A 17,055-nucleotide genomic window follows, 5' to 3' on the forward strand; every position below is an offset into this window, starting at 1 on the left:
AAAGAGGCGAGGGTAAGAAGGGTAAGAGGGAAGAGCACTGCGTGCTGCCCCAGGCCCATAACCACCACTTCCTCCATGGGGGCCACACACCAGCATGCTGCGCTCTTGCCTCCGAGTGCCATGAAGTCACACAAACGCTGAAGTTTTAGAGAAACATTTATTATAGGTTTGCAGAATTTATGTCAATATAAAGTCCCTTAATAAAACTCTCAAATTCATTAACTGCAGGACACTAACTCTTCGTTATCATTATACTGCAGCTCTCAAAAAAAGGAACAATGCTCTGACTGCAGTACTAATGCTACTTGCTCATAAAAAGTTGATCTAAAAAGTTTATATAAGCCAGAGTAGTTTAAGTTTACAACTACAGTCACATTCACAAGTGAACTATACCAGAACAGATTCTTGAAATAGGAAGTTACAGGATAAACCAATTCATAATCAAAAATACTGACAAGCTTTAAGAGCAACTCTATCTGAATCTAACAACTAAATACCACAAAACCAAACCAAGGTAGAAGAATTAAAACGTAAGCTTGGGGAAGGTTCCAAATATACATACGAATTCAATACAGTAATTGCACAAAGTGAAAGAGGGTAGTGTTAGAGATTTATGATCACTGAGGTTGGGTTTTACATGCTTCACACATGGTAGTTAAAATAAACCTTTAATGATACGTATCAGAATGTTTTTTAGCCAGGATACGGAGTGCAGAGCTATGCTACAGAACTACACAAGATGTGCAAACCACAGATTATTAATATTTATCATTCTGTGAAAGTTAAGGTGAACAGAATTGGTTCCAGCCAAGGAATTGGTTAACATTTTTTTATATATATATTTTTCTGCCATTCCCAGATTACACTAAATCAAACACATTCAACAGATAAACTGATATTAACCTTCTAAAAAAAACTTACTCAAATTTAAGTTTTACATGAGACAACTAAAAAGTTATACCAAGGATCAAAGAAAGCTGAAATGGTGACTTCATCTTTTGAAATACAAGCAATACACAGAAAATGCGTAAGGCTTTTGATTATCACTGCACATTTTAATTTAAGAAGTCGACGTCTAATGCTCAGACTTCTTAATGAAGGTGTGAACTAGTCACCTCCCATCCAACACCCTTCACTGTTGACAGATCTTTGTTTCAACAACGAAAGAGTTTTCAAAGTGTCTGATTGAATGACAGTTCTCCACTGAACGTTTCTGCAGACCTGGGGACGAGAGAAGATGAGAGCCTGAGTAAAGCAGATCTAGAACCCAGCAGCAAGTATTTGCAAGTTTTGCATCATTATGAACAGCAACAAGATACAATCACTCAGTACAGTGTTTCTACAGCCATGAATTGCCACAAGAGCTTGATTATCAGTTTGTTTTCCCTCAGAAAGTCTCCTTCATTTTCAGAATGGTAGCAACAAAAGAGGGGCCCACATACAACACAAGGGACAAAGCAAGCAGGAACTTTTTTCTAGCATCTCGCCACCATTTTAGTGACGGAAGAGACAACACTAAATAGATGGTTTATGGCAAAGTTTCTCATAGACTTTCCTAACCACAAAGAAAAAGAAAAGCAAAGCAGATTGAAATTACAGGGAGAGTTTAAAAACCTCAGAAAGGCTGCAGGAAAAAACCCCCCTAGTTCTTTATCAGCACTCCCCCCAACCCAGTATGTATTAACACAGAGCGTGCTTCTATAGAGCAGTCTTCACCTTGACAAGAGCCCTGTGAGGATTTGCCACTCAGCTGATGATCTTACAGAAGTTTTTCCTAACACTATTAAAGTGATTTTCTCTATTTTGGGACATGCCAGCATTGGATCCGACACAGGCAGTTTACCCGTATCAGCGCTCAATCTTCACTAGGAGGCAAGAATATAGTAGTCCTGCCACCAAAGACAAGCTGCTCAACTAAAGCACTTCAATATACAACAATTAGAGAAGAAAGATTTATAGCTTGTTTAATAAGCAGAGAATTGTTCAGAGTAAGCAAGAGACACTATCCAAAGTTCAGAAGCACTAGCTCTTAAACCAAACCCAGCAGGGCACTGCTTTCGTTTATAAACACTTAAAATACAGGCTGTCCTTCAATTCATCTCAATCTTAATGCCTCTACAGGCTAAGAAGAAGTTGCCAATGGCCATCTAACTGGGTACATAACTGAACAGTCAGGATAACCTGTCCTGTTTCTTGCATGCCTTCAGTTACAACTCCTGGGAACTACGGCAGAACCTGAGGTCAATTCGATCTAACTGATGAACCCATGAACTCTACAAAATCTGAGAGCCAATGCAGCACCAGCTAAATGAGAGGACTTCTCCACAGAAGTTACAGGAGCTCATCAATTTTAGTCTAATTATTTACATGTGCATGGCTTGTACACGCTATAAGAAAGGCGTGCTAGAAATTTGATCTGGAAGGCAAGACAAGCCTTGTCCCTGAACAATTTTATCCTCAGCGGCAGTCTTCCATTTGACCACATTTCCCGCCCGCCTTGCCAAGGGCAAACAAGGTTAGTTACAGAACAGAATCTGTACCAAGAAGCATTATTCATTTACTAGAATCCTTTTGTGCAAGTATTCTGTAAAAGTCTTTTACTATGCAGCAAAGATGTCAACAACATGCTATAGCAAGATGATTTAAGGAAACATCATAAACACTCTTCACAATATCATCCGTACACTACAGTCTTTCAGTCACAGCAGCAGTCAATTTAGACTTGTTCACAAAAGCATCTTCACAACACTAAGAGGCACATGCCTCTCCCTCCCATAAAGGCAACATTTACTGTTTCTCCATGTGCCCTACACCGTTAGCTACACAGGACTGGTTTTATGCTCCCACATACAGAGCCCTCCATCTAGTAACAGGATGTAGTCTCTAGCAAGCAGCAGATGCGGCTCCTGATGCTGCAAGCTGTAACAGCACTGAGGAAACTCTTGCCTAAGAGCTTGGCAGGAAAACCAGAGCAGAGAGGTCTGATAAACCAAACATTTGCATTCTGAGAGGCTGTAACTGACAAAGGATTAGTTCCCTGTGTGTTTGGTGAGAGCAGCAAACTATGAAATGCTTTGAGAACTACAGTGAACTAAAATTCACAGCATCAGATTTCTGTACTCCAGGCCTCCTTCCAGCATGTCAAGCCACCCACACCTCAAATTCAATCCTTTTCACAGAATGGCAGGGGGGTGGCATAAGGAGACAGGCAATAAAAAAACCCCAGAGCTCAGAAGTTCCTATGAAGTATTCTTCCTCTTTTAGAGAGGAAGTCTGGGATGTCCGGAGCTAGTTGTTCAATTATTATTTTTTTTCCAGAGCAAGTGAACCGGAAGATAATGCTTTTACTTGGTACTCCTGTAATCCAATTTCAGATAGGTGCAGCTTAGTCTGTCACTGCCCTACGCAAACTCACATTATCAGATGGATTATATGAATTTTGGGGCCAAACTAACTTACAACTTCAACAAAAAGATGGAACAGAAATAGGCTTCAAATTTGGTTTGGGCACATAACCTCTAATTCCATAATTGAAACTCTCCCTCACCATGTTTGCATGAAACTTTAGATACACACTGGAAAGTAGGGGAAATACCCATCAGTTCTATGAGTTGTCTCAGCTCACACTGAACTCTTACATATTCCCAAGCCTAAAAACTCCAAACGTTTAAGTATTTACCCTTTCCCTACTTGAACAATTGATTTATTTTTTTACTGGAGAGAACTTACCTGTTATCTGGTCTCTGCGCTGAAGTCTGAACGTCTCTTTTCCAACACAGAGTTGGTAGATGAAGATACCCAAATCAGACACATTATCTATCTCCTCTGTAACCACCATTTCTTCACGAACTAGGTAGGTCTGCGGCAAGTAAGAGCCAGTCTAAAAAGAGACACAACCTTGAGATAGAGTATTCTGCTAACAATAGACAAACACCACTACGTTTTACTCTTGCTTTGGAAGGGCTTCAAGCACTAAATTTCAGCTTTCCTTCTTTTTAATACCAAGATATGCTAGTCCTGACAGCTGCATACCAGAGGAGTTAAAAACTGACAAAGGCTATTTCAAATAGTTGCAGTTACAGCCAAACAAAGCACAGTTAAGGTTAACATTGCTCACCTCACATGAAGCAAACATAAACAGAACCTGTTCAAGTTTATTTGTATGCAACAGAAAGTTTGTAGTTGAAAGAGGAGAAAAAGTATTACGAAAGTTTACATGTTTGAGGCAATATATTTCTAATACAACAAAACCAGCATAACCTACAAAAGTTAAGAGTCTTTACCACAAAAATCACAGCACTATTGAAACAACTTCCCACCCCTCACGACCAACTCCTAAAAATGGGGGCAGGAAGACGCACTTAAAGCTTGTCTTCACAAAGCTAAAAAAGAAATGAAACAAGCTAAGCTAGATGAGGTGGCCTCTAGCACTAGGTGTAGAGGGGTCAGTGAGTTTTCCGAAAAGTACATTTGACACACGATAGCTCAGTATTGCATTTAATTTGAAATTAGTAGTAAGCTCTATCAACTTGACCCATAAGATAAGTCTTCTTGGAAATATACTAGTTTTAGTCACTGAAGAGTCAAAGTGCTTGTGGTGAGCTCGTAACTACAGTGCCAGTAAACCAGAAGAACAAGTTAGCATTGTTCTTTTCATTAAAACTCTCATGGGGCAAGGGAGCTTTCCGGTAGTAACTTTCAGCTTTAGGCTTTCAGTGATATTTGGAGCTTTATCAAATTCCTTTATAATGGCTAAATTTAACCTTATTTGCTAGTGCTTTCAGCTTTCATAAAGCTAGGTATTAATAAGAGCATTAAGCATGAATCTACTCAACATAATATACACTGACAGCTGGCCTTAACTTCAGTACAGTGACTGAGCCAGGGGGATTATGTACTTTGACAGCAAGAGGACTGTTCTAGCAAGAGACTGTAGTTCAGGAGCAACACCCAGCATTCTTACCAAAAGGGATCTTGTCAGCATAACTAAACAGTAAAGTTTCCACGTACCGCCAGTTTTGCGAAGAGATCCATCAAATTTCTTGGTGGCATAACTATGGACGTGTTCAGTGGAATCACATAGCAGTTACCCAGTTGCAAGTCAAGATAAGCCGTCAAAAGCTATTTTGAAAACAAGTTTCAATTAAGCATGGCCTTTCATTATGAGAACACAGTTCTACAAGGACTAAGAAGGAAGCTCAAAAAGCTGGAGATCATGCACAGCTAGTATCAAAGCAATGCATTCAGGAACTGTCTAGTTTAAGAACTTAGCTATTACCACTTTTGCAAGCAAAGTGGTTATCGCTATGGTTTACAACAGGACTTTTGTACAGAAGTGAGAGCTGACTATAAAAGCTGTTTCTAGCATAATTCTAAATGAGTACAGTCTGTATTAATACAGAGAAAGTTATTTGGGAGTATGCTCTCTTAACTGAAGAAGTCCAATTAAGCACAGTGCAAACAAAAGGCATCCAACTGCTGATAAGCAATCACTCCCTGTAAATAGTTCTTCAGAAAAAGTATTCGTCTCTAGAAAATCACATCAGCATTACCACTGAGTGCAAGAATTGCAGGGACCAGAACTATCAACATATCTACTTGTTTTATTATGACTTTACATAGCACTTAGCCAGAATCAACTGAAGTTCTTAAGTTGCCTGAATCCTTTGTTATAGCCAAGATTCCATCAAGACAACGCAGATAAAAGATGCAAATACTGCAAACACAGGTAGCACAGCTCGGCTGCGTGGCATTCTGTGCTACTGTTAAAGGCAGCACATAAGGAGGTCCATTCTAGTGTCTTTACAGTGATTAGAATACCTGCACTGCCAAGGTTTGATGTACAAACAACCTACGAGAACTTTTACAGCTGAATAAGGATAACTGTTAATACTGTCAATGCAACTGCAATAATAAAGTCAAGTTAAAACCATCCTCTCATCTTTGCTTTAGAGAAACCACATGCAACTAACACAGCATTTTCAAATTCTAGGTTTCAGCCACTTGAAGCGATTTTTCAATTCACTTATCCAAGGCCCACACTTGTTTGGAATTCTACATTTTGCTGAACACAGCTTGGCAGAATCTTAGACCGAATCCTCAGTTTCCCCATTTCTTAACTCGCACGTCCAGTGACCTCCTACCCTCACTTTCATTTACATAGGATTCTTGACCAAATAACAAGTGTCACTTCCAGACACCCTACGGCCAACAGTATTTAAAGTTGCATAGCACTGAGATGCATTGTTCTGAGAAAAAAATCCAGTTAGAGTCACTGAGGGTATGAACTCCTAACATTCTTGTAACATTCCTCCCTTGCAGAAGTTAAGTCCACTATTACAGAGTTAAAAGGGTCAGATTCCCCACACTTAAACCCATCCCTAAAGAGAAGCTTGCATTGACAGTAAGCTTTAAAGGTCTCAAAAATGAAAACCCTGGAGCTGTTATGATTACTATCTGCTCCACAGTTTCCCAGCGAGCAACAAGACTAGTTATTTATTATCGCTTCACATATACTCACCCTATCAAAGTCATGAACGATCGCTGCTGGATCACTGTCCGAGAACTTTGGAACAGGCACATCAATGATGGCTATGTTATCATCTTCTCGGATGTCAGCTTCTTCAGCAATAGGGAGGAAATAAGGTTCTACTGCACGATCACGATTTTCATTCTCAAAGTAACACATTTCACCACGGTACACCTTATGCTGAAAGTAAGAGAACGACTAGTTATTTTTGCAGCAAATGTTACTTTAAAACTGTATTTCTCACTCTTACAAAATGACAAAGCACAGGTCTGTCACACCTGGAGCTTTTATAAAGGACATGGCAGTCTTCATGTCCCAGTTACCAAAGGTTTTCTATTATAGTGGTAATCCATTTATAATTACACTTTTTCTATTCAGTACTACTTAAAGAAAAAAGAACTTTCACATTACCTTAGGCATGAAGTACTTGTAGATGCAGGCTCCACCAACAACAACTCCTGCCAAGATGAACGCTAGACCCAGCAGAGTCAACAGACATCTTCCAGATGAGTTTTCACCTCTATGTGTAGCAACTTCTGGATCCTTTAAATAAAGAGGGATGAGAACTTAGGAAGTGTAGCCGCTCTAAATGTAAAATAAGCTGTTATCTACTGCTTCACTTTGACCTACCGTCTTTATTTCTTCTAGGTGTGCCGTGAGAATTGTAAGTCAAGCATCATATAATAAGAAAACACTTACATGAAATGCTACTGCATCATATTAAGATCAGTTTAACAGCACTGAAAGAGGGTATTTTTCTTAGTTACAGGAAGCTTTCCAGACAAACCTTTATCCAGAAACTATTTCAGGTGTAAGAAATTTAAATAACTGTAACAAAAGATACAGTGCTGCAGCCGCAATATAGTAGAAGGAAAGCAAGATTTGTAGAGCAAGGTCATTTTAAGGTACCCAGTGTTTTCAGGCCCCTTCCCAAAAGCCTATTTCCTATCCTCCTCTTGCTATCAGATGGATTAAGACAACACTACTTTTCCTTACAAAGCTGGACTCTCAGAAAAAGCTAAGATGCAACTTTGTCTATTAGCTGGGGAACAGACATCTGACACAAGTCAAACATTCAGGTTTTAAAACCTCTAATATGCACAAGCGAAGTCCACTATGAAAGAGAACCACTCATCAGCTTAAATGCAGCTTCAAATTATGCCAAATTAAAATAAGTCCCTGTGGCACATCCTACTTTGCAGCTTCAAAATACTCATTCTTCCACCCAAGTCCCAGGGAAGTTTTGCTTTTAGCAGCCTGAAACTTACCTCTTTAGTTCAGTGACTTGTCACCCCCCCCCCCCCCCCCCCCCCTGCCCGCAGTGTTCTCTCAAACAGAAGATAACTGCATCTAAAGGAAACTACTATCACCATCACATAACATGATGATAAGTTGTGCAATACCGACTGCAAAGTTACTGGTGGTGTCTGACTGGCAAGTTTAACACTCAAGAGTTCTTCAAGTGCCTTTCTAGACTGCCAAGTGAAAGGCTCACACAAGAACAGCAAAAGTACTGTCAAATACGAAACAATCAGAAGAGACATTCCCTTTGGGCAAACACACACCGGTTTTGGGTCTTTCAAAAAAACCAAAACAACCAAACCCCAAATGTTTAGATAATCTGTATATTTGGTCAAGTATGTCCCTTTAATGATTCAGGACTCTGGTATTTAGCAGCTCACTTTCAAGACCTGCTCTTTGTATTGGTCAGGAAGAAAAAAAAAAAATGGATTTCACAGCAAAAGTTCTTCTCCTTTGTGTTGTTCCTAGAGTCAGTAGCTAGACTTAGCACAGCAGCTTCTGTGGCCTTTATCTGGGTCCCACTATTTGCACTCCTGTAGAACAAAATATATGTACGCGACCTGTGATCACAACAAGCCACAGTATTATTACAAAGGCTGCACATATTTCCATGCTCAGCAAGATATAGCAGTGTAAAAGTCAAATGCATCAGCTATGCAAGTACTGAAACAAAAAACAAGCTGTTTTTCAAAAGTCAATACTCCTACATTCCACTCTCGCATCCTCCAAACAGAAAAATGTTGGTTCAGCAAGACATAAGCCGCTGCAATTGGCTAGTTAAGCATTTGTCAAAAAACCCCCACTACCTAGTTTCAAGTCAGAATTATGCCACATTTATATGCCATTATGTGAAAACCATCTTTCGGAATTAACTGGCTTTTAAGATCAAGGCTAATTCTGTTCTCTTCATATTCTGCCACCTTTGTCTACACCTTTCAGTAACTTATTCATCTAGCCTATCATTACTTAAACACAACAGTCTGCAGCAGGTTTTGGCACTACAGATGTCTTAGTGCTTGGATGATGTCGACATGTAATTAGCTACCCTTGCACTACACGTATTTCAAACAAAGCAAAGGTATTTATCATTTAAGAAGCAATGTAGGCAGCCTGAATCTGAGAAGAAAGAGTTGACAGAGCTGATAAGAGAACACAATACCCAGACTTCGCTCCAGTAGGTTACAAAGCCTCTGCTCAAAAATAATAAAAATCATAAAAAACCTGCAAAGAAAAGGCAGTTCTAAGCTGTGCAGTAACAAGCAAAGCAAACTAGGCATAAGAGAGGAGAAGAAAAATCACTTGTGTTAATGTCTGCACCTAGCTCAAGAGACACTGCTGACAGTCAGCTCCAAAGAATCAGCAGGGAGAGTATTCTGCAAGCTCGAGTGTTTTGTGCAGATATTCTAGGGGACCTTTATTGTGCTGTTTCAGCCAACATTAGCCATTAAGCTTGTTTGCTCTGCACAAATATTCCAGCAAAAGGAGACATTAACAAGCACTAAAACGAGTTTGTCTTAGAGTAAACTGTGAGCTTGATGTTTACATTCAACTCTAAGCCCTGAGGTCAGAGTGAAGAGTTATTAAAAACCACATATGCAAACACAGAGAATATTGTGACAGGTATAACAAAACAGCATGAGTAGCTTCTAAATTGAGAAGAGCAGCTATCATGAGAAGAGTAGAAAGGGTGTAAGCATGTATTAGAACCATTATGCTTGGAACTCGCACAGTACAGGGCTGGTAAAAATACGTATAACAAGTTGCCTCAGGAGTAGCTGATGAGTTTGTCCTACAAGAAACCGGCCAGACTAACGATGTTTTCAAAATTTAAATTAGTCCTTTAACTACACTGTTTCACTACTTTCTCGCACTCCTCTTGATCTAATAATTCAGTGCTACTGTATTAACTGCACACACATCATCTCCTACAGCTCAAAAGAGTCCACTGAGCAGTAACACCACCCTGCAACCCTTCCCCTTTTAAAGGCAGGCTATTTCAGGTGAGGCAGAGGCTCTGTAGGTTGGAAGGCAAGCTGCTTTCCTGATTACAGCTTAGAAGAGAGAAAAAAAAAAGACAGACCCTAGAGTCCAAGTCCACAGGTGTTTGGTTTTTTTTTTTAATAGTCCCACTGCCTGATTACAAATAAACTTGGTCCATCCCATGTTCCTTCTCTACAGCTACTGATTTATTTACCTAGACACTGATCTTCATCTGACTAAAAACATCAGCAGCTAAGCAAGACACCTTCAAAATAAAGTCTCCCACAGATTTGGAAAGTTCAATTCAAGTCAGCAACATGGCAACTCGTTAGGAAGGAAAAGCCAACCACAGAGTACTTGCCTGGGTTTCTATTTAAAAACCTTTATGGCAGGTTTCTTAATTTAAGCTAGACATACCAGAAGCCCAGACACCTTACCGCAGCGCTGCTCTCCAACTCGCTGCCTACGAGGGTTTCAGAGCAGCAGCGAGCGGAGGATGAGCCCTAACCCACTTTGTTTGCCTAGAAGACGCTGCTGCAAACCTGCTCCTTCCCGGGGGGGGACCGGGCTGCCGCCCAGGGCACGGCACTTCCCCTGCGCCTTTCCCCGGGCTGCCCGCGGCGCCGGGACGGAGCCGAGCCCCGGAGCTCGCCAGGGCGCAGGACTCACCCGCCTGCGAGCTACGAAGGTTTAAAACCCCGTCAGGAAACAGGGCCCTGGCACGGGCCCAGCTGCGAGATAAACAGCCGGGCCTGCCCCCTCCGTGCGGGCCCGAAGCTGTCCCGGGTATGTCACGCCAGCCGGCAGCTCGGCACCGCCCGGGGCCTCGCGAGCGGCAGCCGAGCTGGGAAAACGGCTGTGGCGGGGGAACCGCAAACCGCTGCAGCAGCGGGACGCGCTCGGACCCTCTCAGACCCGCACCGCCCGGCGGGCCCCCGGCAGCCCCTCGCGGCGGCGGCCCTGAGGGGAGCGACCCCCCCCCCCCGCCCCGGGGCAGACCGCAGAGCGGCCGCCCCCACGCTGGGAGGCTGCCCCAGGGCCGGGGAGCGCCGACGGGAGCGGTGGGGCGGCCGCCAGGCGCGCCGGAGGCTCCGCGGGCTGCCGGCTGCCTTCCCCCGGCCCGCTGCCTCCGCGAGAAGATGGCGGCGGCTTCCACCTCCTCCTCCTGCCCCCCCCACCGCCGCCCCTCGGCCCCGCTCCTCCCGCCGCGACCCGCCAGCGGAGAGACCCCGCTCCCCGCACCTTATCGGCCACCAGCGCCTCGGCCGCCTCCTTCTTCGGCTCGTCCTTCTGGGCGAAGGGGGAGTTAAAGGCGATCTTCACCATGGCGCCGCTGCTGCGCACCTCCGCCTCCCCGCTGAAGAGCCTCCGGGCGGCGGGGCAGGGCGAGCCAGGCCGGCCACGCCCCCCGCCCCAGCGGGGCGGGCCACCGCCGAGCACCGCCTCCCGGGCGGGGGAGAGGCGCGCCCCCTGCAGGCCGGGCCCCTCAGAAGGGCTCCTCGCCGCCGGCCGCCGCGGCGGGAGGGCGGGAGCGCGGGAGGCAGCGGCCGCGGCCGCGCTGCGCCTGGGGAAGGGCAAAGCCAGACGGCGCTCCCCGTGCTGGGAAGCTGAGCACAGCGTTGGCAGGGTGCCGGTGTCCCTTCTCAGCCCTACAAACCTCCGACTTCCCCTCAGAAAGCGGTGATGAATTAGAAATTTAGTGGCGCCCAGGCACCATTACAGCGGGCAGAGTACTTGGCCACAGAAGGGAGATGTGCCATAAACTCCCTGGGGGTGACCGAAACTTCCTTTTCTCTTCATCTGTGTGTGGAGGACGGCACCCTGCCAGAGATGATCTGTTCATCTTCGGGCAGTTAGGGGTGTGATCGGCCGGGGAACACCGCCTCTGTGCTGAGGCCGAGCCCGCCATGCCGGCCCCTCGCGCAGGCCTCGCTGGAGCAGCCTTCATCCTCACGGAGCTTTCTAGAAACACCACGGGGGCAATGCAGCTCCGTGGCTGCACGGGGAGCTTCACAGGCAAGGGCAGGGACCAGACTCCTTCCTTAAAAGACCTGCATCCTAAAACCAGCCTGAAATCTGGGAGAGGCTGACTGTGGCGTGGGGAGGGCGAGGCGGTGAGGGGACAGCAGCGAGCGGCGGCAGGAGGCAGCGTCCGTCGCACGTTTTCTTGAGCCTACCTCCACAGCAATCGTTTTCTTTCCTTCTAGCTTTGTGCACTATTTGTGTAGAAAATCATACACAAGTCTAACACTCTGTATTTTACACTGGGAGCGCACCACTGGTGAAAAGGAGGCATCTCTGGGCCACATTCAGTATGGCACAGGGATGGGGGTATTTTTAGTCAAGCAACCTCTCTTTTCCTTTGTGAAATACGGCCTAAGGGATCTTTAACAGCCATGGAGACAGACAAAGCATCACCATTCATTTAATTTCTCCAAAGGGGGAGAAGAAGAAGTATTAAGACTGTCTGAAACAACCTTCTCCTTCATATGGATGAAAGCCTGTGCCCGTCTCACTAGAATTTGACTTCACGGCTCTAGAAAGAAATCTGGTTTGAATTTGGTGCCTACACCATTGAACTCTTCCTCGCAGACAGTTGCAATTAAACAGAACTGAATGCTATGCAAATATTGCAATAAGTAATTCTTCTAAGCATAAACAAAATGCAGCGTGTATTCCAGCATTCAGAGCATGTTGCTGTTATTCTATAGATGCAATACTACTGTTATTTTCTTTCAAGATCATAGGTTTGATGTTGCTCCCTTTCATGTTAATAAGAATTTTGACTTTGACTTCAGTCAGAGGAGAACAGTCTTTTATGTCTATTTAACCTGACTTTGCCTAGTAACAGAAAACACTTTTACCTCATTTTACCAGGAAACCAGTGAAAAATTAATTTTCATACTTCCTAGCATTAGCATGTTAGGAATAAGTTAAGCCATACTCTCATCAAAGTCCCTGAAACTCAGATTTAAAACCAGATTAAGTAAGTTTCCTGTATGGTCGATGCAATATCTGTGCTCTACAACCTGGCAGTTTATAAATTATACGAATAATTTTCAGTATCTTAATCTAGAATAATTACTTCATGCTTAAACAAATTGACTTTATCTTCCAACACCTTTACTTGAAAAAGAACACAGAAATAAAACTGAAATAGACCCTTGCTATTTATCAAGACTAGTGTCTGTACGTCCCAGCTTGCTCACTGTCTATGTTCTGTGATCTGCTGAAAGGAGTGGACACACCTTGAAATGTTGTGCTCTGATAAAAATAAAAAAATAATGACCTTTTTTTGACATTTATCTGCACTCGCTGAATTTGCAAAACTGTAACTCTCCTAAGAATTGTTGTGATTTTTTTTGGTGCATTTCTATTTGTAGCATGTGTGACAATCATTCATCTTAATGTATTCAAAACTTATTTAAAATGTGCAGTGTCCAGGAGAAAGTAATTCCAGTATCATCAAACAATTTTTCCTATCTCTGAAATCTGAGGTACCAGGTCTGGGAAGACAAATTCCATCCTGAGATGCATAGACATAAGAAAATTCAGATTTTTTTAGCATCCTGAAATCATCAGGCTGTTCAACTGAATAAATAATAGAGATCTCCATGGGTGACTCCACCACTTCACCTGTAAAACGCTTTTGCATCAGCCTGTTAGTACTGGCCCAGTTTTCTTTTGGACTTTTGCCATATGTTGGCTGCAGTTTAGGTTTGGAAATCCCAAGACATCTAAACAAGTAATATCACTTATTCTTTTGAATTCCATAATATTTCTGATTTTTCTTCCTACTAAAATACCCTGGGTTTAGTTTACTGGTATTTATTCTGAGATCATCTTTATCACCTTCAACGGCAAGAGATTATCCCCTTAGCCTTAATTATCCTTTTAATTCTTCTGGTGTTTGTAATGTTAAAGCAACACTGCTTAAAAATTTAACAAATATATGGACTAGATTGTCTTAGAGATCGGAGGAATTTGGCCAAAAAGAAGGGTGAGCTGGTGTGCCATAGTGGCTATGATTCTGTTACCTGTACGCTTACTCACAAAGAGAAGGGAACTGTATGTCTTAAAAGTGACATTCAACACGGACACCTCCCTTTTTAGTGGTAGTGATGATGTAAGTAGCCCAGTCAGGCTAAGAATATTAAAGAACAAGGTGTGCAAGGAGAGGCAGTATTTTTTATTAGGCAATGCCACCTGAAGCATCTTCCTGAGCAATCCTGCATAGCACTAAACCTAATTTTTACTGTGTAAGAATTTTTTAAGTGTTCTAATACACATTTTAAAAACCACAAACTTTAAAATACATTTACGTTTATTCTATCTCCTTCTCACGTATGCCAGGAGAATAATACCTTACCTTTTGGGAACAATATGACATTATATCTGTTCTAGTTTGTAAAGTATTCTCAGACTTTGAAGCAGAAGGTACTGCGTATGTGCATAATCTTCGGTTGTGTGTCTTGTTCTAGTTCAAACAAAGCTATGATCAGGAGGGCAAGACATGTGAGCACATGCTTTACATTTCAACGGTCACTCACAGCTTAGCGTTAAGCATGTGTTTAAGTTTTTTGTTAGTCCTGAATCCACGTACGTAGTCAAGCACCGAAGGGCACATGCGCTTAGCATGAGCTTGATATACTTGCTGCGCATTGCACAAGTTCATGCGTACAAGGGCTGGCCCCTACGCAGAGCATTTTACATGCACAGAGCACTGCACAGTTGAGTCCCAGCCCGGACTCAAGGTAACACACATAAAGAAACAGTAATTGATACCTTTTATTAATAATAGTTTTAAATATACACTATAGGTATCAACTGAATTTTTTTAAGACTAGTATAATTACTGAAAGAGGGACAACAAACGGTAAACAATAAGTACGTCACGCAGGACTGTTAAAAATGAAAGAGAAACTACAAACTTTCTCCTTTACGAAAGGAGACCTTCTCCAAGTTTCACATTTCATGTTTATCCAGATGTCTGAAGTTCTGCTTTTTGCCTCCAGTCCTTTTCCGTCTCTCTTGCTGAGAATTCCTCTTTCGCCACCTCCTCAGCCCGTTTTCCCTCACTCTGGTATTCACTGTCTCCATTCCTCCTCTAACCTCTTCTGCGTTTCTACCTCGCTCTCGTTTATAAGGCTGTCAATAAGGAATCTATCTGTATTTCAGACTACGAAACTGTCATGCTGAGAGCTGCCAATATAAACTTTTGTAAAGGAAAGTTTTTCCCGCTGGGTCGAGATGAATTTGGGCCCTTGGCTGAGGAGCTGTGTTTCTGGACAGCAAATGCTGTGTTTGCCCCACTGACTTCCCTTACTGCCTGGCGTGCTTTTCTTTGCTGCAGTATTAGATTAATATCTGTGGCAAAGAAAGCATACATTACTTCCTTCTAGTGATTGCCTTGTTACAAAATACTATAACAGGAATATTATTTACATGGAAAATAGCCTGTTTACATTCAGGGGAAAGTCATGAGTCCATTTTCTCTGTAGTGACAAGCAGTGGAAGCGATGAGCAGAAAAGTGAGCTTGAAGGAGAAAGACCAAGAGGTGATTACCGATTAAGCAACAACGTCAAGAGCACATCCTCTAGTGACAGCGCTCAGACTGATGTTGAAGAGGACTCGCTGCCCACACAGCCATTGCCTCACAGAACAGAATTCCACAAGAAATTCCAGGCCTCCAGAAAACTTGCCGAGCAAGCAGCACGCCCAGAATGATCAGCAACCCCGAATGATTAAAGGGCCAAATTCACCTCTGGTGTAACTGCAGTGAGGCAAGCAGAATTACACCAGAGATATATTAGGAACCCAGAGCCTTGGCAGGTCTAAAAAAGCATTGCTAAACACTACTATTAGAGGAAAAACAATAAACACTCAAAGCTCAGGCTATTTCCTACTGAACTGACCAAATACGCATTTTTGGACAGAGATCGTTTACCTTGGCACTGAGGGGTGTCATCTTGGGTTCCCCCGTTTTCCTGTCAGGCACACTTCCCCCCAAAACCTCCCTTATGGCTGGCATGCCCCAGCAGTTCTCCCTCTGGCAAGGTGGGCCGGCTGAGGCTCAGTTCACCCCACTGCTCGGCGGCCCCATGCTGCGGGTTCACCGGCCTGGGGCTGCTGTAGGCGAGGACCCCTGGACTGAGCAAGAACTGTGGGCTGATCAGGGGCTGTTACTTGTTAGACACCCTAAATGGGAAAGTGCTGGGGTTAACCCCACCCCTCCACCCTTGGCGTTTTCACTCTGTCCTAATCTCTACTTGCTAATAAGAGTTGCGGGGTGGCGTCTCAGCCAGCATGCTGGAATGCAGCGTGGCAGAGGCAGAGCCCACACCTACACCTGAGACTCAGCAGACATTGCTGCAATGGCCAGCCTCTTATCAACGGCAGCAGAACAACCCAGTGTTGACCATGCTTGTGACCACAGTCGTAGTTTGAACTTAGTTTAATGACGAGCGTGGACACGGGTACATCTTGTTTGGCTACACTGTCCCAAACTGTGCTGAACTCAGCATGTGCTTGCCTACAAATGCAGTTAAGCCAGAGCTGTACGTACACTGCGACTGTGTGAAGATGTTCCCAGATCAACAGAGCCGTGTTGGCAGAGATCCCTAATGTGCTGTCAAAACCTTGCATTGACTGGTGTAGCGTGTTTGGCTTGTTATGTGTGGGTTTACTCTGCAACGCGTTGATATGGCTGTGCGCGCAGGGGCAGCCCTTTTCTGGCTTAATGGAAATATTACCTATAGAGACGGTACTCCTAAACTACATAAATGATTGCTATGTAGGCACATCATCAGTTTAACATCGATTAAGGCTTCCGATGAAGATGCAGTTCCAAAAAAAGCCAAGGAAATAAGAGCTCTGGTTTGGTCTTACTGTTTACATCCATGTGTGTTGCATGCACACCACTTGCATATTGAGTAGCTATATCTGTTAATACAACATTAGTAAAGGATCTATAGCTAGACAACATTCCAGCTGGAGAGTTTTCTTATTTACAGGATGATGCAACTAATTACACCATTAGCACCCAGTCTGAGCACTGCACTAAGAGGCTATAGAAGGTTTTGGAGCTGGGGTGAAAAATCACAGGTGAATCTCTCAAGGGCTTTAGCAGAGTTCTGTTAATCATGCAGAGGTATATCAGAATTGGAACTGATAGTATCTAGTTAGTAAAAGGCTACAGTGCAATTCTAGAGACACCTTTCCTGCAAAAAACACCCTGCTTTCT

The 17,055-nt window shown here is 43.5% G+C and overlaps 1 protein-coding gene across 3 annotated transcripts; it reads right to left on the reverse strand.

Annotated features, from left to right (window-relative positions):
* Positions 1-138: 138 nt before the first annotated feature.
* On the reverse strand, positions 139-11,183 carry ITM2A (integral membrane protein 2A). Of its 3 annotated transcripts, none has more exons than XM_059824389.1 (6): positions 11,024-11,183; positions 6,941-7,072; positions 6,521-6,709; positions 5,011-5,121; positions 3,730-3,880; positions 139-1,221 (listed from the first exon to the last, which is right to left on the reverse strand). In XM_059824389.1, the coding sequence occupies exons 1-6, from the start codon at positions 11,135-11,137 to the stop codon at positions 1,133-1,135; spliced, it is 786 nt and encodes a 261-aa protein (XP_059680372.1). In that variant the 5' UTR covers positions 11,138-11,183; the 3' UTR covers positions 139-1,132. The 3 variants fall into 3 exon arrangements, with proteins under 3 accessions (XP_059680372.1, XP_059680373.1, XP_059680374.1); XM_059824390.1 differs by having other exon boundaries at positions 11,054-11,182; XM_059824391.1 differs by lacking the exon at positions 6,941-7,072 and having other exon boundaries at positions 11,024-11,182.
* Positions 11,184-17,055: the final 5,872 nt, after the last annotated feature.

The sequence above is a fragment of the Gavia stellata genome, chromosome 14 (assembly GCF_030936135.1).
Source record: "Gavia stellata isolate bGavSte3 chromosome 14, bGavSte3.hap2, whole genome shotgun sequence".
Classification (NCBI taxonomy): domain Eukaryota; kingdom Metazoa; phylum Chordata; class Aves; order Gaviiformes; family Gaviidae; genus Gavia; species Gavia stellata.